At 36.7% G+C, this 24,096-nt stretch overlaps 1 protein-coding gene across 2 annotated transcripts in view; it reads right to left on the minus strand.

The window, feature by feature from the left end:
* Positions 1 to 124: 124 nt before the first annotated feature.
* LOC110448897 (WW domain-binding protein 11-like) overlaps positions 125 to 24,096 on the minus strand; it is a 26,804-nt gene continuing 2,832 nt past the window's right edge. Inside the window, exons 4-14 of one of the 2 annotated variants that reach the window (XM_021495386.1) lie at positions 21,292 to 21,379; positions 20,963 to 21,034; positions 19,883 to 19,979; positions 19,214 to 19,335; positions 18,552 to 18,659; positions 17,428 to 17,810; positions 16,931 to 17,108; positions 16,483 to 16,671; positions 15,670 to 15,957; positions 15,104 to 15,255; positions 125 to 1,059 (exon numbers count right to left, since the gene is read on the minus strand). In XM_021495386.1, the coding sequence (XP_021351061.1) occupies positions 15,125 to 15,255; positions 15,670 to 15,957; positions 16,483 to 16,671; positions 16,931 to 17,108; positions 17,428 to 17,810; positions 18,552 to 18,659; positions 19,214 to 19,335; positions 19,883 to 19,979; positions 20,963 to 21,034; positions 21,292 to 21,379 (1,656 nt within the window). In that variant the 3' untranslated portion in view covers positions 125 to 1,059; positions 15,104 to 15,124. Of the gene's footprint in view, positions 1,060 to 15,103; positions 15,256 to 15,669; positions 15,958 to 16,482; positions 16,672 to 16,930; positions 17,109 to 17,427; positions 17,814 to 18,551; positions 18,660 to 19,213; positions 19,336 to 19,882; positions 19,980 to 20,962; positions 21,035 to 21,291; positions 21,380 to 24,096 lie in introns of both variants that reach the window. The other variant, XM_021495385.1, reaches the window with a different exon arrangement.

The following is a 24,096-nucleotide window of genomic DNA, read 5'->3' on the forward strand; positions in this document are numbered from 1 at the left end:
AGGCCCTGAATGACGTGGCCCAGGTGATCACGTTTATTCAGTAGTAATCGGGTCAATATTAATACAGTAATATCTCGGTCAACTGGGGTAATTATACAAAACAGAAACCAAGAAAACACTGCTATACAAGTTCATTATTTTAATTTGACATATAGCCAAAAGTATTAAGACGGGACTTAGCAATCCTAGTCACCAGTCAATATTATCTTCCTTGCCAATAAGTACTGTTGTAACAATGTCACACACCCATACACTCTGTACTGTTTAACACGGAACTTACACACTTCTCGCCGCTACCATTTCATTATGTCTGTATAAAATATCAGACCATACATTCCATACTCTCCAAACAGTAGTGATGATCTGATGATATACAAATCAATTGGACTGATTAAAGTCTTGGTGCATTCCGTAATGTTAGTAGCGATCATAGCATGGAAAACTTCTTTGATGAGACACAAATAATTTGTAATGATCAGAGCTTGTGAGCATTCCATATATTCCAAACAGACAGTACCCCATGTAGTATGGCTGATATTTCAGCTGTAGCTGGGTACCATCCCACTCACACTATCACGACCCTCACATTCAACCACGCAGCAATTCCTTTTCGCTCACCAGACCTAATCAAACAGTGATTTTCTAGTTGTTTGTGTTTGATATTGATCAGTTCTGGACCTACAATGAATGATTTACATGTCAGTAACCAATACCATGCCACCTGTTGGTAGAAGTGTTATACTTAAGTTCACAAACACTGTAAATAACACCTCTTCTGACTCCTGTGTGGATTTCTGCATGGGACACAAACTTGGGTTCCGTTTCCTCCCTCTACTGTATCACTATAGTAATAGTCCATACAAACACACAGGAAGGATCTGGTGACCAAGGGCAGATAACCACATTTCTAACACAAACATGGCACAGTTTCCATCAAGTTGGCAGATCTTCAACAATAGGTTCACCTCTATAGGGTGGTTCTGTTGTCTGTCTAGACTAAGGTCCTGGCCAAATCTTGTCTGGGATAACAGATCACCGTCATAACAACAGCAACACAACCTGAAAAACACAAAGAAAACTATTTACTAAGAGACAACCTGATGAAACCATTTAGTACGGACAGATATTTACTAGGAAACAAGCTGATGATAATATTCCGTTGTAACTGTAAGACTCTTTCATGTTTAGTGGTATAGGATTGGGAAATTCAACCAAACGGGTTTTTGAATTTGGTGAAACCTGAGGCTTGCCAAGGGTTTGGTGAAACCTGAGGCTTGCCAAGGGTTTGTTGAAACATGGAGCTTGCCAAGGGTTTGGTGAAACCTGAGGCTTGCCAAGGGTTTGGTGAAATCTGGGGCTTGCCAAGGGTTTGGTGAAACCTGAGGCTTGCCAAGGGTTTTGCACAAATTTGAAAATCCATATGGTGGAATTTCCCTAGCCAACAACCCTGGGCATGAACAAATATTTTTCCGTCATTCCAATCACCAGATTCGGCTAATAAAGCAAAAGACGTCCTTATTTCCACATAGTGGGTTCGTAATGGTCCTGATTACATGATATTGGGTGATTGTTGTATCATTGTAACATCAGGGATGTGAAATAGGGTTTGAAGGTTTAAGTTTTCAATCAAATGAAATTGATCACGGTCACCCATGGACCTATTCAACTGATTTCAAAACTGTCCCTCTACACCAAATACAATCAGGACAAACACCTGTGAATGTTATGTCCTCAATGTCATGTAATGTCACAGGCTCTCCCTGCTCTCGAGTTTATAATCATACCCTCTTTGGACATCGACTATGAAGTCCCTACCATATTCAATAGACCGATAATTACTGATAGTCCAAAGAGCTTTGTGAAGTACAGTTAGTGTGTAATTGTGGGATTCTGTTGAATGGACTATGGTAATTTTTACAGTGCAAAGAGCTCTAATGGTTTTTACAGTACAGGAGAGATTATAAATCAAAGTTGGAATGTAGTGTATAGTTGATCAACTTAGCACAAGGTAAGCTATTTGAGGTAATAAAATAATCTATACTACCCTGTTGAATATGAAGCGAAAAGGCTACAACTTAAGAAAATAAATGTTGAACAGCAGTCGAAGGCCTGAACTTGCTGACGTCAATCAGATAGCTATACAATACCAGAGAAACGAACAAACACAATAAATCTCCTGATTCACAATACACTTGGGTTATTTAAACATGGAATCAATCCTTCATGGTCAGAAAGTACTTAATTCCGATTCTACACATCAATCAACATTTAAAAAAAATAAATATTCATAGATATCTTAAACACCTGAAGCATGTCATTCAGCCCCCTCAGTGAAAAAATGTCCCATACCTCCAGAAAGTTTATATTTCTTCTAAAATTTGTTCAGTTTCTAAATACTATTATTTCCCTTCCTTTGCAGAACACAATTTCAATGGTGTTCTACTAGTACATGGAATAATATATTTTTTTCAAAAAGAAAATTGTTCATACCAATTAATGTAAAGTTTTTCCGCATACTTCTACAAAATTTTCCTTTATACCCAAATGCAAATTAACAATTGACAAAACCTTTGTAATACCATTTCATTGAAAGCACACCTCAAAACAGTAATTATTCAGGTGTCCTCAATCTGATGATGGTATCTGATGACTGTTAAACTATATCTTTAGGTTGTAGATACCTGTGACCTGTTAACAATTGTCATCATCTTTATCGACCAGAACGTTTACAAATGGAATTTGAATTTGATACATGTTGCAGTGAAGTAATATCATCGGGGAAAGATTGTGATAGTCCTCCACCCACCTACCTACGTACAGGTCTACATATTACCCCTCAAGTTTATGCGTGGTACAAAAACTTGTTGAGACTATGATGAAAGGATAGCACTTCGTGTTATTGATTCATGCAGACATTTAAATACATATCCTGTCTACAGCAATACACAAATTCATTATTTATTAAAATAATAAAAATGAACCCACTCTTGGGCACACAGCAGGAAGTCCTATGAATGGTATTATCACACCTGAGCTAAGGCTGTTGAACTCAGTATTGGTAACACCAGTAACTACTGTTTTATGTATAAGGAACAGTAACAGAGACGGAAGCATAGACATTTTGTCTACACAACATATTTCCTAATAGTTCTTGCATACTAGACTGAGATATCTGCATTTCCGGTGGTGCTGGACAATTCTATCCTTTACACGCACAGACTGGCGGGGTCACAATATTGTTTGTGACGTCATTTTATGACGTTTTGGGGTCAGTCTGGGTCATTGACGTCATTAACAATTGCCATCCAGGCTTCATATGCAAATGAGAAATGTGCGGACAGTTTACAAGTTTACTAGAAGAGCAGCTATTTCCACGGGTTTTAGGTAATAAGCAAGAAATAGAATCCATTCTTGATGTGAGGTATGGATAAGGTAATTCAAGCCGTCAGGATTAAATATTGAGCAGGAAACCTGAGACTTACCTTACCCATACCTCACATCAGGGATGAATTATATAAATATCTCAGTCTACAGACATGTTAAAGTGGTACACTGTGAGCCTACAGATTTGTTATAGTGGTACAGTCTCAGTCTAGTGATACACTCTCAGTCTAGTGGTACACTCTCAGTCTAGTGGTACACTCTCAGTCTACAGATTTGTTATAGTGGTACACTCTCAGTCTAGTGGTACACTCTCAGCCTACAGATTTGTTATAGTGGTACACTCTTAGTTTAGTGGTACACTCTCAGTCTACAGACTTGTTATAGTGGTACACTGTCAGTGTACAGACTTATCATAGTGGTACACTGTCAGTCTAGACTTGTCATAGTGGTATACTGTCAGTCTACAGACATGTCATAGTGGTACACTCTCAGTCTACAGATTTGTTACAGTGGTACACTTTCAGTCTACAGACTTGTTATAGTGGTACACTGTCAGTGTACAGACTTATCATAGTGGTACACTGTCAGTCTAGACTTGTCATAGTGGTATACTGTCAGTCTACAGACTTGTTACGGTGGTACACTCTCAGTCTACAGACTTGTTACAGTGGTACACGCTCAGTCTACAGACTTGTTATAGTGGTACACTGTCAGTCTACAGACATGTTATAGTGGTACACCCAGTCTACAGACTTGTTATAGTGGTACACTGACAGTGTACAGACTTATCATAGTGGTACACTGTCAGTCTAGACTTGTCATAGTGGTACACTGTCAGTCTACAGACATGTCATAGTGGTACACTCTCAGTCTACAGACTTGTTACAGTGGTACACTCTCAGTCTACAGACTTGTTATAGTGGTACACTGTCAGTCTACAGACATGTTATAGTGGTACACCCAGTCTACAATCTTGTTATAGTGGTACACCCAGTCTACAGACATGTTATAGTGGTACACTAAGAGTTTACAGACTTGTTATAGTGGTACACTAAGAGTTTACAGACATGTTATAGTGGTACACTAAGAGTTTACAGACTTGTTATAGTGGTACACTAAGAGTTTACAGACATGTTATAGTGGTACACTAAGAGTTTACAGACATGTTATAGTGGTACACCCAGTCTAGACTTGTTATAGTGGTACACTGGGAGTCTTGTAGACTTATTATAGTGGTACACCCAGTCTACAGACATGTTATAGTGGTACACTAAGAGTTTACAGACTTGTTATAGTGGTACACTAAGAGTTTACAGACATGTTATAATGGTACACTCTCAGTCTACAGACTTGTTATAGTGGTACACTGTCAGTCTACAGACATGTTATAGATGTACACTAAGAGTTTACAGACTTGCTAATGTAGTATACTGCACAACACCATAAGCATTTGATAAACACATGTAAATAAAGATCATTACTTCTATGGAATTTTTGTACTGGAGTCACTTTCACAAACATTCCTTAGGTCAATTTCTGAACTTCTGATATTTTTAGGAAAGTATTGAGATAATTCAGGAAAATGTCCTCAACATCAGAATTTTTCTGTAATTCTAGCATTGCTTTTAGATGGTAAAATTAGTTATGGATTATTTGTGAAACTAGGGCAGGGTGATAAACCTAGTTCTTAAATTGTTTAACAAATGTTTTTTATGGAATTTTAACACCAAATAATCAATGATTCCTTGGCTTTTATTTTTATTCTAAACCTTTTTTTAATATTCATTGGTATATGGTATCTCTTTTGAATATACATGCTTTTTATAGCAATAACCAATTAGTTTCATTATTGAAAAGCCTACTGGTAAGCTGAACTTAAACTGAAGCAAAAATGTCCAAGCTTGACAGTAATAGAATATTTATATAAGCTCAGTATAATGTATTAGTCCTGTGTATTGACTAAAATAAGCTGACATCCACAAAATCTTGATTACAGGATAAGTCAATGTGACCAGCTTATAAATAATGGCCTACCAGTACTTCCAGTGTGACGCCCCTAGTCAATAGAACATTGATTATCCCGGCCCCTGTCCATAAACAAAGCCCTCAGTAATGTATTTCTCCCATTAACATACACACAACACAATGGCAGGCAGAAGGCACCACCATTCTACTGCCGACCATCACACTGTACATCTTTTACACTTACATCCATAATCAATTCTCAAACTTTAATGGAAGTCAGGTATGACAATACCATAAAGACGACCAGGAAATCAGACCAACAGAGCATGCAATTTTACATGTTTCTGCTCCCAAACTAATGTGCATAAGAAATGTTATGACACACTGTACATAATGTGTATAGGGTATACAGTATATCTGGTACAAATATACCGAAAGTTTATATACAATTCATTTCATCTTAATAATATACCTTTCAAACTTCAGCTTTATTACAAAGTTTATAGGTGTATATCAAAATTTGGTTTGGTTTGGTTTGTTTGTGTTTTACGTCCTATTATGTCAACAGGTATGGTCTTTTAAGGACATGTCAGGTTATGGTTGTGGAGAAAAGCTGGAGAACCCAGAGAAAAACCACCAACCAGCAGCCAGTACCTGGCAACTGCCCCATGTTGGTCTCAAACTCGTGAGCCTGTGGTGGAGGGCTAGTGATCATAGACAATCAGATACCTTAACCACTAGCCCCATCCCCACCCCCTGCACCATATACCCATACATAGAAAAAGCTACTAAAGTCTGTATAGTATATCATGAAGTTTGGTTTGGTTTAGTATTGTTTAACATCCTATCAACAGCTATGGTCATTTAAGGACCGCCTCCCCTGTGTGCAAGATGCATGTGTGTAATGTAGGCGTATGTGTTTTGGGAGGCTGCGATCTGTTCGTGTTTGTCTCCTTGTGGTAGCGTGGAACTGATGCTGACTTTATAGTGCTACCCAGCAGGACACCCCACTCGATCACATTATACTGACAACGGGCGAACCAGTCACCCCACTCCTAAATTGCTGAGCGTTGAGCAAGAGTAGAAACTACCATTTTTACAGACTCTGGTATGTCTCGGCCAGGGGACAGAACTCAAAGCCTTCCTCACAGGGGTGAACGCTCAACTAAAGGCAAAAGGTGAGGCATTGTCAAGGGAGACAATAGGAAGAAGAAAGTTGTTTAGAAAGAAGAGAAAAGATAAGATTCCAAATTTAGTCGCCTCTTACGTTATGCAATGCGGGCAGCAGGTACAATTCTTACGCCCTTCCTGCAGGGACTATATTATGAAGTCCTAAACATTTCTTTTCATATTTAATCTAGCATATTTTTTATCGTATAATGATATATTGAATCAAAATGTTATGTAATCATTACACTTAGATGACTGTGCTATAGCCTAGATTGTCACCTTCTTCATGCCTCATAGGTATATATATAGGTAAAGCTTATCTCATTTGTATTTTAATGCATTTCTTCTATGACTAACATGCATATGTATAAGTGATAACAAATTGAATTCTATATAGATGGCCACATATATTCTTATGGAACATGATGAGATGATGCAATCACAATTCCACTTCTATTTCAGTGATTTTTTTCCCTACATAATTTCATTTGCACAGACTTATTGGCATATATACCGAAGCATAATGCCAACGCAAATAGATCCACATTGAGAATAGTTTGAGAAAGTAAATGGCAAAAGAATAAAAGTTCTGTTTGAACCGTGATAAAGGTACCAATATACACTAGAATATCCCTAAATCACATCAGTTACCAACTTCAATATAATCATTACATGTATTACACCAAAGGAGGCAAACTGATCGACACTATTATCAAAAGCGACATAGTTATTGATAATACAATTATCTAAGTAGGCATAACAATTCAGATTGGTGCTGTAAGTATTGAACAGTTTCAAGTTGGTATCTATCGACAATATGAATGCCAACTGGACTGTGATAAATTCCATGATCATGATGCCATGTTCCAACTGGCAATCATATTGACTATAAATGCCATTTGAAACCTATTCAATAGTTATACACTTTTTGTATTTACATTTTTTTCAAATATTTGAATCTCATCAAAAATCATATTTCTATCCAAATTTTAAGCATTTAATTCAAGTAAGTGTATTGTGTATGTTTTTTTGTATTACTTGAAATAACCATCTTCAAGGGAGCATCATTACAATTATGATGTCATAATAATAACATTAACATGTGAGCTATGACATTCATAGCTGATATGAATGCCACCTGAACTTGGTAGGGTTATAGTGGTAAATATTATTTAAGGAAGCACACTAATTGACACTTTTATCAAAGGAGAAATATTGATTGATACTATGTATACTGTATTATCAAGACATACTGATCAACACTGTTCACTGTTATCAAAGGAAGAATACATACCGATTGACACTAATATCAAAGGAAGTATACATTCCGATTGACACTTATATCAAAGGAAGAATACATACCGATTGACACTTATATCAAAGGAAGAATACATACCGATTGACACTAATATCAAAGGAAGTATACATACCGATTGACACTAATATCAAAGGAAGTATACATACCGATTGACACTAATATCAAAGGAAGTATACATACCGATTGACACTAATATCAAAGGAAGTATACATACCGATTGACACTAATATCAAAGGAAGTATACATACCGATTGACACTAATATCAAAGGAAGTATACATACCGATTGACACTAATATCAAAGGAAGTATACATACCGATTGACACTAATATCAAAGGAAGTATACATACCGATTGACACTAATATCAAAGGAAGTATACATACCGATTGACACTAATATCAAAGGAAGTATACATACCGATTGACACTAATATCAAAGGAAGTATACATACCGATTGACACTAATATCAAAGGAAGTATACATACCGATTGACACTAATATCAAAGGAAGTATACATACCGATTGACACTTATATCAAAGGAAGTATACATACCGATTGACACTAATATCAAAGGAAGTATACATACTGATTGACACTTATATCAAAGGAAGTATACATACCGATTGACACTTATATCAAAGGAAGTATACATACTGATTGACACTTATATCAAAGGAAGTATACATACCGATTAACACTTATATCAAAGGAAGTATACATACCGATTAATATGTATATCAAGGGGAAGTCTGCTTATTTAGAATAGTACCAGAGGAAGTTTGCTAATTGAAAATAGTATAAAAGGAGGCAGTCGTAAGATATAACACATAATTACCAGTTCAACAACAGGTTTTTTGTCAGGATCACATTAAAAGCACAATTTTAGGATTTCAAAAGGATCAAGGATATTTAAAATGAAGCGAGATCTAACATACTAGTATATTTTTAATACATATGGTAGTGACTTTGTAATCAATTTGTGTGACCAGACAGAATTTTGAGAACAGTTTAAGTGCTGAAAATATCAAATTGTTTATTGCCTGATATATGTACAGATAAAAACTTGACCAAACCTATAACTTATAACATCTCCAGTAATTAACAGGTGAAAAGATTGGACCATCAATTACCAGTCCAGGTTCCAGATGTTAGCTTTATCAGATTAATTATATACATTGCCATATATCATCAAAGTCACAATTTTATGCAAGGAAAGAAATCAAAAAATAATTGTGTGTTATCTGAAGGAGACCATCTTGAATCCCTTTTTTTCCAGTTTGATAATTATCAATCAAAGGTTAAATTTTCATATTTTTTTTTTTTTTTAGAAAATTGAAAAAAGATCTCATGATTAACTTACATCTTGAAAATCCTATAAACAGTTTACAGTAAACAGTTGTCCTGTCATTGACACAGCCCTATATGCAAGTAAACATGTTTATGCAGCAGATTACTTCATTAAGTGGAAGTAAAAAATGACCATTACTCTATACAAACAGCAGTGGCCATTTGACCTCTGTAGTGTATACATATCACTACTAGACTATAGGGTACAACAATATCAGCCAGTCTGTGTGTTTGTTTTTGCCGCTACCATTACAGACAGGTCTACCTAATCCGAGCTGTGTAAAAACTTGCCTGACCAGCCAGTATTAACCGACACTAATCAATCACTGTACAATCAGTATTCATGCTCTCGTGCCAGTATTGATTCATTCACAGTTAATGTTACATGATCTGTGCTGTAGTATCAATGATCATGTGGCTCTAATCACATCTATTGTTTTTACCTAATTTTACTGGTGTGGTAACTGTCTGTTTTTATGTTGCTGTAGATTACCCTGTCATATTGATTCGTATATAAATATCTACAAATGTATTACCATTTGTCAGAGAGGGTAATTTCCTTCTGATGACTGCAGTGACTACGCCTTTTTTCTAGGTACTTTAAGAGTGCAAACTTGGCATTTAATAACCTACTTGCCAACTCTCCCTTTTGTGGAGGGTGACTACCAATTTGGAACCCTACACTTGAGCCTTTTCACCCAGTGAATCTGTTAAACTGTTCCTATTTTCTCAGATCTGATGATTTCACTTCGACTGATAGTTCAAAATATGTCCTTTTAAAGTTTTATTTTGTCCCCAGGGGTATACACACACATTTTATTTATGTTTTTAATTTACCAACTTTAAATATACAAAATTGTACAAAGGGTCCTATTTATGGAACTTTATCAATAAATGATTTATTGAAGCTTTTCTTGGCCTTAAGTTTTGTTTAAAGTGTTTGGGGATAATATCAATTGGATGATTTCACTTTGTAACCCATTCAAACTACCAGTATGGACATGTTGTGTGTTGTACCTAAGAGAAATTGTTGAATGTACATATGTAAATCCATATGTATAATATACACGATTTGTGAATATATGGCTCATGTTTACATTTGTAATGTTCACATATGTACATAAAAAATGTGATTATGAATAAAAGAACTGAATTAAAAAGAAAATTGCATTATTTAACAAAGAGGCCCATGGGCCTTAATGGTCACCTGATATATTTATACAGAGAGTTAATTTGGTTTTAAACATGAACAGAACTATTTTCAAAGTGACAAAAAACAATAAAACCACCTTATTCAATATCTAGCATACAGATTTAAGACTAAAAAGTATTTGAAACTAACACCTCCGCTTCTAAACAAGGAAAATGAAGAAATTTTAGCACACTGATTGGGCCCCACCCTACAGCCCTTGGGGTAGGGCTGGCTCAAAATTTTCAAAGTATCAAACTGTCAACTCAGGGTTATAATTCCAATCAAGTTATTAACATGTAATATTCAAAGTATCATTTGCCATTACAAACCATAATAATTTTTGCCCCCCCCCCCCCTTCCCCAGGGGGTAAACGTGAGACCCTAGGGTCATAAACTTTAAGACCCCTCCATCTATGAAGAGTGTTTGATTCTACCATATCTGGGTCTTTGAGAAGAAGATTTTTGAAATTTCAGTAAATTCAACCCTTTTTGGCCCAACCCATCAGCCCCGGGGGGTCAGTCAGGGCTGATATGTGCATACCATCAAACTACTACCTAACACTGATAACCAAAACTGAATTACTTCCAATGGAAATTAAACAAATGTTGGTCCAAAATGTGATTTCCCTATATAAACTATAGTAAAGTTTACCCCCTCCCCAGGGGGAAATGTGAGACCCCAGGGTCAAGAAATTCACAATTTTGGTAAAGCACCTTAAGACCCTTCCATCTATGAAGAGTATTTGATTCTACCATATCTGGGTCTTGAGAAGAAGATTTTTGAAATTTTAGTCAATTTGACCCTTTTTGGCCCCGCCCCTCAGGCCCCTGGGGGCTGGGGACCAAACCAGCTACTATTTTTGTTGACCTTTGGCCATGAAAGGTTTCTGCAAAATTTCATTGAAATTGGTTCAGGGGTTTTGGAGAAGAAGTCGAAGATGTAAATTGTTTACGGACGCACGACGGACAAAAGGCGATCGCAATAGGTCACTTGAGACTTTGTCTCAGGTGACCTAAAAATCAGGATATATCCATATACACATTTTATTTTAATGAAAATTCTTTGTTCACTACTATTCAAATTTGCCTTTTTTCCAAGAGATGAACTGGTATTGTAGGAACACGATCGCCAGAATCTTTGATGAATCCTATTAATATACTTTGAAAGTGACCAATACGACAAAAATTGCATTAATTAGAGAACACCAATTTGTTTTATAATTCGAACTTGGTCATATTACAATCTGGAACATACCAGTGAGAAAGAAATCTGATGCAATACACACAATTTAAAGATTTCACATTTTCACATTTTACCACCATGTGACCTAAAGCAATTAAATTGAACAGCCTTAAGCATGTTTAGTTGCAACTTTATCAACTTTACTAACTTTAACAGGACAAATATCATGACCTAGGCCTTGTGGTTCTGTGGAAGATGTTTAAAGCAAAGTTGATAAAGGATGCAGCACCGTTGCTGAACATAAAAGGATTATTTAAAATCTACCACACTGATTTTTGAACTGTTAAGTTTCTATATAAAAACACCTTAGCATACTGATAAATAAAGCATTTTGTCAAATTTTCTACATGGTAGCTGGTGCAGAAAACCAAAAGTCCCAGAAGCCTTGTATTGCTCCCCTTAATATTTATATAATCATTACAATATGAATTTATTTATTATGTAAGGTTATATGGTTGGAATGCAAACGTTTTTCTATGCTATGACCGGGGAACAAAATCAATATGGACCAGGCTGGACCTATGAGCCAATCATGCTAGCATAATTACAATGGTCTCTTTATTCTTACATGGTTATAGGGTGGGAATCTCAGCAAAACCCATGTCATAACACAGGGACTTAACCACCAGGGGTAAGGCTGACAGAGGGACTAATCCTGGTCGCATGATTGTGCAGCTTATATGGGGATCTTAGCTGTTTTTATGTAATGACTCAGGGACAGACCCGAGACAAATTCTGATATCATGAATGTATTTTTAAGTTACTTTATGTAATATGGGATAGACATGATAGCCAATTAAATTCCCTGACCAAGAAACTAAGTCCCCAGTAGCAGGATTGTGTTCATCTTTTCATACAAAGATCTCTTCATACAAAGATGGGCCGGACAGCAAGGCTTGAGTGAGGATATTGCTTTTCAGGATATGATGCAAATACCCGAGGGAGGGCTGGACCCCAGTGTGAATCATGGAAGCATGGATGTAATTGTCTCTTGTTGTCTATTATGTTTTTATATGGCTATATTGTGGAGATACGTCTTTAGGTGAGCCATTGTTCGTGCCCAAGGGATCATACAAACTTCATATAATATATGACCACCATGTCTTCTTGATAATTCGAATTAAATATGGTGATAATCTGCACAACATTTTGCAAAGAATGCACCAAACCAAACCAGGTTAAAATCTCAGTAACCACATTCAAGAAGTCTTTAAAATTATTAACTATATTTCTGCTTCCTGGGTGGGACATGTTTTTTGCTTATGAAATATTGTCTCCTGGGCCAAAGAATGCTCCAGACTAATATAGGTTAAAATCACTTTTTACCTGTACTCAAAGGGTATAATCTTTTACCTATTATATATATTTCATCATATGGCAGAAGGAAACAAGTATATACAGTGTAAAACATGGGTAAGTGTACTGAATTCTAACATTAAAGATAACCGTACTGCAGATCTGAGATAGTTTAAAATACAAATCCACATATTGCACAAACATGAACACCACACAGATTGATTAGAAAAATGTGGAAAATTGTTGAGGACAAAAGAAAGGCCATGACATTCAACACCTGTAAAATGCTGCTAGAGCAGCTACACATGGAAAACAGTTACTGGCCCTATTCTCCTTGCAATTCAATCAAATCAAGATACTGAGCTTAAATCTAACTATAATAATCACTAGGTAGGTGTAAAAACAATACTTGCTTCATCAGATTATGAATTTAAGGATTAAATAAATTATGTTTTACCCTTATCAACATAAAGAGAAAATATCTGACCCCAAATGTGAGCTTGAAATCAAGTGAAATAGCTGTTATTGTATGATATCACTTCAGTAGAGGAAGTGGGTATGATATAGATGTATAATAAATGTCTAGCCAAGCAGTTAAGGTGGTCCAATCGAGTTATTGTATGATATCACTTCAGTAGAGGAAGTGGGTATGATGTAGATGTATAATAAATGTCTAGCCAAGCAGTTAAGGTGGTCCAATAGAGTTATTCCAAGGGGGTATGAAAAATTGATGCAAAAACAAATCTAGCTATATAACAAAGAGGACCAAATAAAGATAGATACCTTTTCACCCCGTATGATCTAACAGTTTTAATTGTTTTAAATTGAGAATGTTAATTAAATGTACACTGCACTGAAGATATCACTTTTAATTTACTGAAGATTCTATTTATCTAATAAATATTAAAATTTTGTATTTCAAAACATTTTTTTATGAGAGAGATATGGAGAATTATCAGTATGATAAATGTGATATCTTCACTGCATACAAGAACTAAAATAATGTAGTGTTCAACAGTGATGAAATAAAGTGGACTATTTTGTTACAATACAAAAGTGATACAGTTGTGGGATCGCACAACGTTACACGATGTGCGGTGTGCGCACGATGTGTGCACGATGGGCGAACGATAAAAAGCTGGACGATCATTGCTTGCGCACATCTGTGCGCACGATGGACGGACGTTGTGCGATAACAATCGTGGTTGGTGTAAATTGAGGAATGCCTTAATAATTTATACGGTTTCGTGTTTAAACATATAAACTTGATGTTTACGTATGTTTCTATATTCTAGCAACATCTATAAACTTATCTTTCTGTCTATACATTCTTATATTTAGAAATTGTGTTTTCTGTGTTTTTAAACAAACTTAATCGACACATGTAAAATTACAACACAATCCCGTATACAGGTAAACATAACCACTTTGTACATGTACCTGGACCGTAGTTTTCTCCCCGCCTGGGGCACTTACGTAACTCGTCGGGTAAGGCCGGGGGTGTGAAAATCCAGGTGAAGGGGAGCCATAGGCAAACGAATGCAAATAACAAATACTATTCATTACGGTCAAACGGTATCGCATATCAGCTCTGTGTGTCAGGCACTGGTCAGGTAAAACTCCGGACACTCATAAAATTGTTATTTACCTGTTCTGTTACCTTGGAGCCAAACCCATTCTTGACAGCCTAACGGTCGCTGTAATACTGTGTAACACGCATTGTGAAATTGTATAATCTTGATTATTGTGATGAGAAATTACAGATATATACACAGTGTACATTATCGCATACAAGCCTTCCGTATTTTTGTCATTCCGTAATTTTGATCTACAAATGATACCAAATCGCACAGTTGTGCGGAGAGAAGCGCACAACGGGGCGAACGATTGCTAAATCGCACAGTTGTGCGCACCATGTGTGGACGATGTGCGGACGGTGTGTGAACGATGTATGCACGGTGTGCGCACGCTATTTTTGGTGCGTTGTGCGGTCCCACAACTGTATGTGATTTTGACTTGAAATTAAATGTCTCACAATGTTATTTCACACTTGTGAAAATGTCAGAAAAATCTGCCATATTCGTGAAATATGTATGATATTGATAAACAAACCATTGAAAATCCTTGGTTTATAAACTGAAAATTGTTCAAATATAATGCTTAATGTTTAAGAGTTATACACTTACCCTGAAAAGAGGATGATGAGATCAGAAGAGGTCCTCCATTTCCTTCATGAACTGGTCGTAGGCGTCGTCCTTCGTCTTGGTCTGAGCTGCTGCTGAGGCTGGAGCTGCTACAGGAGCCAGGCCTAGTAGCCGCTTCTCCTCTTCTTTGCCTCCTATCATAAAAACACAACCATCAGTATTCATTCTCACTTTAAACATGTAGGTCAAATTATACACTCTCAAATTTGTAGGATTTTTTATATTAATTCATAGATATTTTAACTCACTGTTTTATTTATCAGTATTAGGAGGTGAAATTCCAAATTGGTCTCATAGAATACCAAATTAGTCAACCTTGGGATTGCAGGCATCAAAAGGCAATGATTCTTACAGAAGGGAGATAATCAGCACATTTGAACAAATACCTCAATTAAAGGGAAACAACCAACTATGGATTTTTTTCATTTTTACTTTAGAGACAGCTTTAATAATACAAATGTATGGGTGGTGGGATCAACAATATTTTACCTTCTGTTTCTGATACCATTTCTAATAATTGGTTTGAAGCAAGTCTGTGAATAACTTACCCATAGGTTTGACACGCCCCTTGGCGTCCCGCACTTCTCGCTTGACCTTGAGAGCTGTCGGTGTGAACCTTGTAACATCCCCCATCACATTCTTGATCTGAGGTTTGGCTTCGATTGTAGCTGCGTTTTTCTTGTCGTCGCCGCCAGCCTTCTGGGGGAGTTTCATGATACTGGGAGGGGCACTGAGCACATTGGGATTCTGAGAAGCAATACCAGGAGGAGGCAAACCAGGGGGAAGTATGTTTAATGGCCCACCTGGTGGTCTCATTAATCTGGGCGGCAGTACACCTGGAGGAGAAGGGAAAGGTTCAGTCTGATATCTACATACTATCACATGACACTCCAATTAACTAATTGACACATAAATTCTCTTTCTGATTTTTCTCTCTCAAAGTTTTGTTGTATTCACTCTTTGAAGATCTGTTTTAAAAATAACATGATCATGTCAGTAAATTCCTGATAAAAAAAGGACATAACTCACATATAGTAAAGTAATAATAACAGTCTGTCATCTATCAAGCCATGGATCACAGTTTATAGAACTGTTAAGACATTCAAATTACAAATTAAATCTGCAATCTTGAACAAACACATAAACTTATTATTCTGTTATTTCTCTGTTGATATTTCACATTAAGTAAACATCAAAACACCAGAACTCAATAAAAGTTATCTTTAAAAATATCCCTTGTTACACATTAATTGAGCACTTTATATACCAGAACACATAACAGATTTTTTACACTTCATTATGTTTAGGTATTTCAGGTGATGTGACCTCTTGTTTTCTGAATACTGTATGAGCATGGTTACCTGGTGGACCGGGCGGTAATCGTGGGGGCAGCCTGATGTTGGGAGGTAACCCAGGTGGCGGTCCAGGGGGAAGACCTTGAGGTCGACCTGGAGGAGGACCAGGGGGCATCATTCTTAGGGGTGCTCCTGGAGGTCCTCCTCGTAACATTGGGGGTCTGAACATCATGGGAGGGGCTCCTGAAGGGGGGCCTGAAGGAGATAACAAAATATCATTACACACTACATATGCCATAATATGACAACACTATAGTCATTTCTGACAATAATTTTCAGAGCGTATTTCAATGTTCTTATCACTTCTTACAGAAACATTTCAAATGGTACACAAATATGTATGTCATATTGCTAGGATGTACATACAGAATAAACATTTTACCCTATTTGTGACAATTTCAATGATGTCCAACAGCAGAATCTGACCTTTGCCTGATAAGCATTGATATCTTACCTGGAGGGACTCCTGGTGGAAGGCCTGGGGGTGCACCGGGAGGGGGACCAGGAGGGATAAGTCTTGCGGATGAGGCGGCTTGCTGTGCTGACTCATCTCCAGGAGGACCATCTGGTAGATTAGCCACAGCTTTCTTTTTCTCTTCTTCGTCCCTCTTGGAATCTTCACGTCTTTCACTCTGATGGAAAAAAGAAAACAAAGTTGTTTCATTAGTATAACAACACTGAAAATTGCTTGACTCTCTCGAGTCAGAAATGTACCTATAAACAGAACAAGGACATAGCAAATATTCAGTCATCGATAACAGATTTAGCTGACGAATACTAAATTATTTATCTTGTATTCTCTCGAAAGTGTGTGACATGATGGTCTAAGAGAATAGAAACACATATCATTCCATACAAATGTAGTTCTTATTACTTTATATTACTTTTGGATTCGATCACGTAAATATTTCTCAAATGTATCATCAGTAAATGTATAATAAAATGCCTTACCCTCCTGTCCCTATCCCTGTCCCGATCTCTATCCCTATCTCTGCTCCTCTCATGGTCGCGGTCCCTCTCACGGTCTCTATCCCTGTCTCTATCTCGATCCCTGTCTCTATCTCTGTCACGATCTCTGTCTCTGTCACGCTCACGATCACGATCTCGTTCACGGTCCCTATCTCTGTCTCGAGGTCTTGTGATCCTATCCTCTTCCTCGACCGGTGGGACCTCTACGCCTTTGGGGCCTGGCTGACCTGCCATCTTCAACATCATCGCCTGTAGTGGTGTAACTGCAGCCTTCTTCTGTAAACCAAACTTTAACCTTGTGTCCTTCTCATCCTCTTCAGGATCCCTCATATCGTCATCAACAAATCTTATCTTTCTCTGCTTAGCTGCTGAAAATTAAAAATATCAAATTCATATTTGATATTAGATAGAAATGCCAGTTTATTTCTGCTTATTCATTGTCAGTCAATAATACAGCAGATCATCAAATGATCCTTCTCTACTATTTCCTTACAGTAATGAAAAGGCAACAAAAAAGGTTATCAGGGCCATTTTCATTTCAGTGGACAGATTATATGGCCGGACTGTACTATTATCATAGAAATTGGGACAGATTTTTGCGATGGATTAACTCAAGACTTGAAGCAAATTGTGAAGGTTAGCATAAATTTACTCTCAAAAAATGTTTTACGAGTAGTTAAACAGTTGTGGTTATGTATGTGTATCAAGTACAAGACAGTCCTTTGTTGAATGTTACTTCATCATATATATGCAAGACCACACACTTTTGACTTTTGTTTTTCTAACGAATCAGAAAGCATGAGTTTATTGCGCGGATGAATATATATATAGTGAATATATACATCCACGCAATAAATGAGTGCTTTTTGATTCGTTAAAAAAACACAAGTGTGTGGTCTTGCTTTTATCACATACCTCCCGTATTTGGTAAAGATCGATACAAAGATTTTATAAACTTTGATATTTTTTGCAAATACCGGGCTAGTAGGTAAATTCAACATTCCGTATTGCACATGTGCAATACAGAATGTTGTATTCATGGTCTGAAAATTGCTTGTATTACTATAACAAGATTCAACAGGTATGTGATAAAAAAGTGTATGTACCTTGCTGGGCATCCTCCAGCTCTGGATCTGGTAGCATTGGTTCATCCTCCATCATCTCCTGGGGCTCCTCTATTTCCACATCTACCGTGCCTATGTTCTCCTCTATATCTGTAACACAAGAGATATCAAGTAAGACTACTGTTGGACAGGTGAAAGGGACAAAACTCTTCACATTGTTGAATTGTATATATTTACACCTTGGGCCTGTTCGTTTATGCGGAACAACCGGTTTGTCTGTTTATAAATGTAACATTTTCAGTATTAATCCTGGCGGACCTGCAATGTTTATGCAGGCTTTCCAAGGCTTTGTCAAGGCTCGTCTGAAAGGAGCATCAGATTACTAGGTCCGACCTTATTTAAAAATGAAAAACTGTGGTCCGCCCGGTTTAGCCACTTAAACGAAAACAGCCCTCGTGTATGGGTGTGTTTCTTAAACTCTACAAAAGGCTTATTGAACATAAAAAGGTTATAAATACTTTATAATTTTATATGGTCATGTTTGCTGCTTCTTTTTGTAAAATTTGAAATAAAATTTAAATAATTTCTAAATTCATAGAAAACAAGAAATCATACTTGGTGAAGATCTGTTACACAGCTAAAAACATATACTTATTGGTAAACATGGAAAATTTCTGCAACTGAAAATAAATCTATCTTCTAACCTTTGGCAGGATCATACTCCTCATCCTCACTGTCAGACAATTCTGGAGGGGGCCCAGGAGGAGGACCTGCAGGTTTTCTCCGCCTGGCTACTTCTATTTCCATGGCTGTCGCTTCTCTTTGCCTGTAACATGCACCATTATATTACTTTTCAACAGGAAAAAGCAAATCAAAATTTATTTTGCCGAATAAGATATTTGCTAGTAGTAAATGTGTAATATGTGTATTAGATATTGTCATTTTAGAATAAAGACCTGTTTTCTTACATAGTATTAAAAGTTGACTTCTCACTTCACCTTTTGAATTTATGTGTAGTTCAATAAAATGTTGCCTTAGTTAGTAAAGTTTACCCCTTCCCCTTTTTCTCTTCTTCCTTACAGAGGTGACTACCATACATAACACATTTCAAAAAAGTAGTTTCTATCAACTTGAGGATACCGGTAATCCCAAAATGGGATATATGACTCTTAAAAGTTCAACTTTCATGGAAAATCTGCAAAATTTTACCTCTTAACCCTTTCAACCCCATGTAACTTAGGTAGACTCTACCATGCATTGATCTGGATGAATCCATTATGGTCTACAGTGGTGAAAGGGTTAATATCACACAAAGAATTATTCCATCAAAACATTGCTTGGTCCCTATAAAAGACATCTGTCATACAACTTACCCATATGCAGATGACTTCTTGAGAATTCCATGTGGTTGTTTTAAATCATCCAGACTTGGTATTAGGATTTCATTGGGCAGAGGTATCAAGGAAGGAACTGTAATACAAGAGCAAACTAAAGGCTACAACACCATATGATTAGGAGCAATTGTGATTATTAGTTCTTAGTAAGGTTCATTTTGATCTCTGAAAATTGATATTAGAGTCTTTATCAAAAATGCAGAATCAAAACCTTTCCTGTAGTTCTGTGTTGTGGTATGTCTGGTAAAGGTTTACTTACTTGTACTGTGTTGTGGTATGTCTGGTAAAGGGTTACTTCCTTGTACTGTATTGTGGTATGTCTGGTAAAGCGTTACTTACTTGTACTGTATTGTGGTAGGGCTGGTAAAGAGTTACTTACTTGTACTGTATTGTGGTAGGTCTGGGAAAGGGGTACTTACTTGTACTGTATTGTGGTATGTCTGGTAAAGGGGTACTTACTTGTACTGTATTGTGGTATGTCTGGTAAAGAGTTACTTACTAGTCCTGTGTTGTGGTATGTCTGGTAAAGGGTTACTTCCTTGTACTGTATTGTGGTATGTCTGGTAAAGCGTTACTTACTTGTACTGTATTGTGGTAGGGCTGGTAAAGGGGTACTTACTTGTACTGTATTGTGGTATGTCTGGTAAAGGGTTCCTTACTTATACTGTGTTGTGGTAGGTCTGGTAAAGGGTTACTTACTTGTACTGTGTAGTGGTAGGTCTGGTAAAGGGTTACTTACTTGTACTGTATTGTGGTATGTCTGGTAAAGGTCTACTTACTTGTACTGTGTTGTGGTATGTTTGGTAAAGGGTTATTTACTTGTACTGTATTGTGGTATGTCTTGTAAAGGGTTACTTACTTGTACTGGGTAGTGGTAGGTCTGGTAAAGGGGTACTTACTTGTACTGTATTGTGGGATGTCTGGTAAAGGGTTACTTACCTGTACTGTATTGTGGTATGTCTGGTAAAGGGGTACTTACTTGTACTGTGTTGTGGTAGGGTTGGTAAAGGATTACTTACTTGTACTGTGTTGTGGTAGGGCTGGTAAAGGTTTACTTACTTGTACTGTGTTGTGGTAGGTCTGGTAAAGGAATCTGATCTAGCTGCACTCGTTCGGCATTCTTTACTTGTTCTGTTTTATGAAGATTCAAAGATTAAGTTAAAACTATTCAACACATGTGTGAGTCAATCTTATATTTTAGAAATGCTGCAACTGTTGATAGCATCATCCGGCTACATAACTGTAAACCAATGATATAAAGTAAATAATGAAAAGAATAATTTTAGCACCTAAACACATGGTCAGTTTTATTACACTTAAACTCTTGCAAACTTACTAAGCTATGATATGGTCACCTCAAGATTTTTTTTTAGATATTGTTAACTTACCAAAAAAAACTTGAAGTTGCATTCTTTTCTTTTCATAATCATTTTCAGATTTTCGTAAATCACGAGCAAAGTCTGGATTTTCTTTTTCCTGTGAAATAAAATGCAAAATATAAACTTACAAAAAACTGTCATTGTGACACCAGCGAAATGAAGTTTTCCAAATAACGTCATATCACTATTAATTTAGACTAATGCGCTAATGATTTTCATTGCATTATTTCCAAAAATATATGTATACCCGGTTTAGAGTGACCGAACCGTGGAACAATCTAGACTCCACAGTAATAAACGCTCCATCATTAAACTGTTTCAAATCAAGACTGAACCGTGCGTGGAAACACCACCCAGGAAAATTCAGCCCCGCATGCTACAGAGCGGGAGGTGCAGACCGGGAGTCCGTACCAGTAGAATTAGTAGAAGCGTCAATAGTAGTCTATGACTAATGGTATGACGTCGACAACGGTGAGTTAACGGTGAGTTATATAAAAGAAAAAAATTAACGTTATCTTCCTTTTAGAAATAGATCTTCATGTATATCAAACTAAGAAAGACATTTAAAGGATACAAAACAAAAGGTACTAGGGGCCTGTATCACTCACTTGTTAAATACTGAAATGATTATCTTACCCAATCAAGAGACTATTCCATTTGAATGACCTTAAATTTGGACAGTTCTTCATGCTTGAAAGCTGTATGTCATGACTCAAAGCAATATAAGTTCTTTATGAGAGGTGTCTGAATTTTCAACAATTGGCATACATTTTTTGGTTTGTAAAGAGGATGTCTATTCAACATGAGTTTGCAATTTGATACTCCAACGTTTTAGGGAAAGGTCGATTTGATTCCTGCTATCAAGGGTCAAATAAAATCCCTAATAATTAGCTTATGTGACTGTATGTGGATCAAGATTATTAACCCTTTCACCACTGTAGACCATAATGGACTCCTCCAGATCAATATATGGTAGAGTCTATTGAAGGTATCTAGGGGTGAAAGGGTTAGGTGAAACGACACACCGCGGTACACGATTCACCGCAGTATTTCTTTTCGGTTCGGTTCACGATTATTTTGAGAGGTCCCAAGGTACACATTTGGTACATTCCTGCCCGCTCGCCTGTTAGTACAACACTACCCAATATAACGCCTGTTCTGATTGGTTGGTCTCGTCAACATAAGGTCGCTTCGTCCAATCGCTGATGTCTTATCAAAATCAGAGCTCTTCGAAATAAACAAACATGGAGACAAACTCTGAGGACTTCGTTATATTGAAACCTCTAGCATCATTCCGGTCCCCTGTCTGGGGATACTTCAGATTTCGCGTAGTTAACAATAACCTAACAAACTTGTTAGTATGTGTACTATTTGTTACACTGACATGAGTTACAAAACAGGCAACACAATAAATATGGCTACCCATCTAAAGAGGAAGCATGACATCGCCATCAGAGAAAAAGATAATGCCGGGTTTCTTAACATGCTTAACATGTTGGAACCTAGATACACCTACACAGTGCCGTGAAGAACATGGATGATCTTGAGATATGATTCAGTATATTCAAATGATCAACAATGACATTTCTATTAACTTCGATTACTGTTTAAAAATATTGTCCATTAGAGTAAAAGAAATCACCTTTTATAAGATTTTATCTGTATTTTACAATTGTTATTTCTTTTTCTTCATTTGGTTATGTATTATTTTGAGGAGAATCAGCTGATTAAAATTTCTTTGAATCTATATTTTCATTTTATTTCTTAAGTATAGCATTGTATTAAAATAATTGTATCGTATCGAAACATACAGAACCGTGAATTCTGTACCGCTATATGTATGGTATCGTGAGGTAGGCGTATCGTTTCAGCCCTAAAGAATATTGGACAGGCTTTAAAGCTTTCTTCCAAGTAAGTTACAGGCAAATTTGAAAACTTCAACCAATTTGGCCCTGTGAAATTGAATGTTGGTCAGCTTCTTATATTTGACAAAGTTGATAATCCTCTATGCCGACACCCCAGGCCTCAAATTTCATTAGAAGATGTCATTTGAAGAGACTTACACTTTTCGTTTGTGTGGCCTCGAGTCATTGTACATTTTTGTCAATTTAACTGACCATTACAAACTGAAATACCAAACAGCATTACTCTGTCTGAACTTCTAGTTTAATCATTCACAGCAATCATTTAGGATTTCAACACATGTCACATGTGACCTTGAATATTGGTCAAGTTCAAATTCAACTAGAATTTTGTTTTTGTGAACAAAAACATATGTCTCCCCTTGTTAGTAAATAGACAAACTTCGGTATGAGAAATGAACAAAGGGCCGTATCTTTTTATATAGTGGGGCACATGACCCATATTTAGAATGCGACACTTCCCAAGATACGTTAAAACTATAGCAAGTTTGGTCAACGTAGGTGAAATAACATGGAAGTTATGCCGTGGACAAACTTCGGAAATAAAAATAAACAAAGGGCCATAACTCTGTATATAGTGAGGCACAAAACCTGATTTAAGTGTGCGAGATTCCACCTTCCCAAGATACATAAATATGGTAAGTTTGGTCAACGTAGGTGAAATAACATGGAACTTATGCTCCGGACGAACTTACGTATTGAAAATAAACAAAGGGACATAACTCTGTATATAGTGAGGCACAAAACCTGATTTAAGTGTGCGAGATTCCACCTTCCCAAGATACATAAATATGGTAAGTTTGGTCAACGTAGGTGAAATAACATGGAACTTATGCTCCGGACGAACTTACGTATTGAAAATAAACAAAGGGACATAACTCTGTATATAGTG

The sequence above is a fragment of the Mizuhopecten yessoensis genome, unplaced genomic scaffold (genome assembly GCF_002113885.1).
Source record: "Mizuhopecten yessoensis strain PY_sf001 unplaced genomic scaffold, ASM211388v2 scaffold4373_2, whole genome shotgun sequence".
In the NCBI taxonomy this organism is placed as follows: Eukaryota; Metazoa; Mollusca; class Bivalvia; order Pectinida; family Pectinidae; genus Mizuhopecten; species Mizuhopecten yessoensis.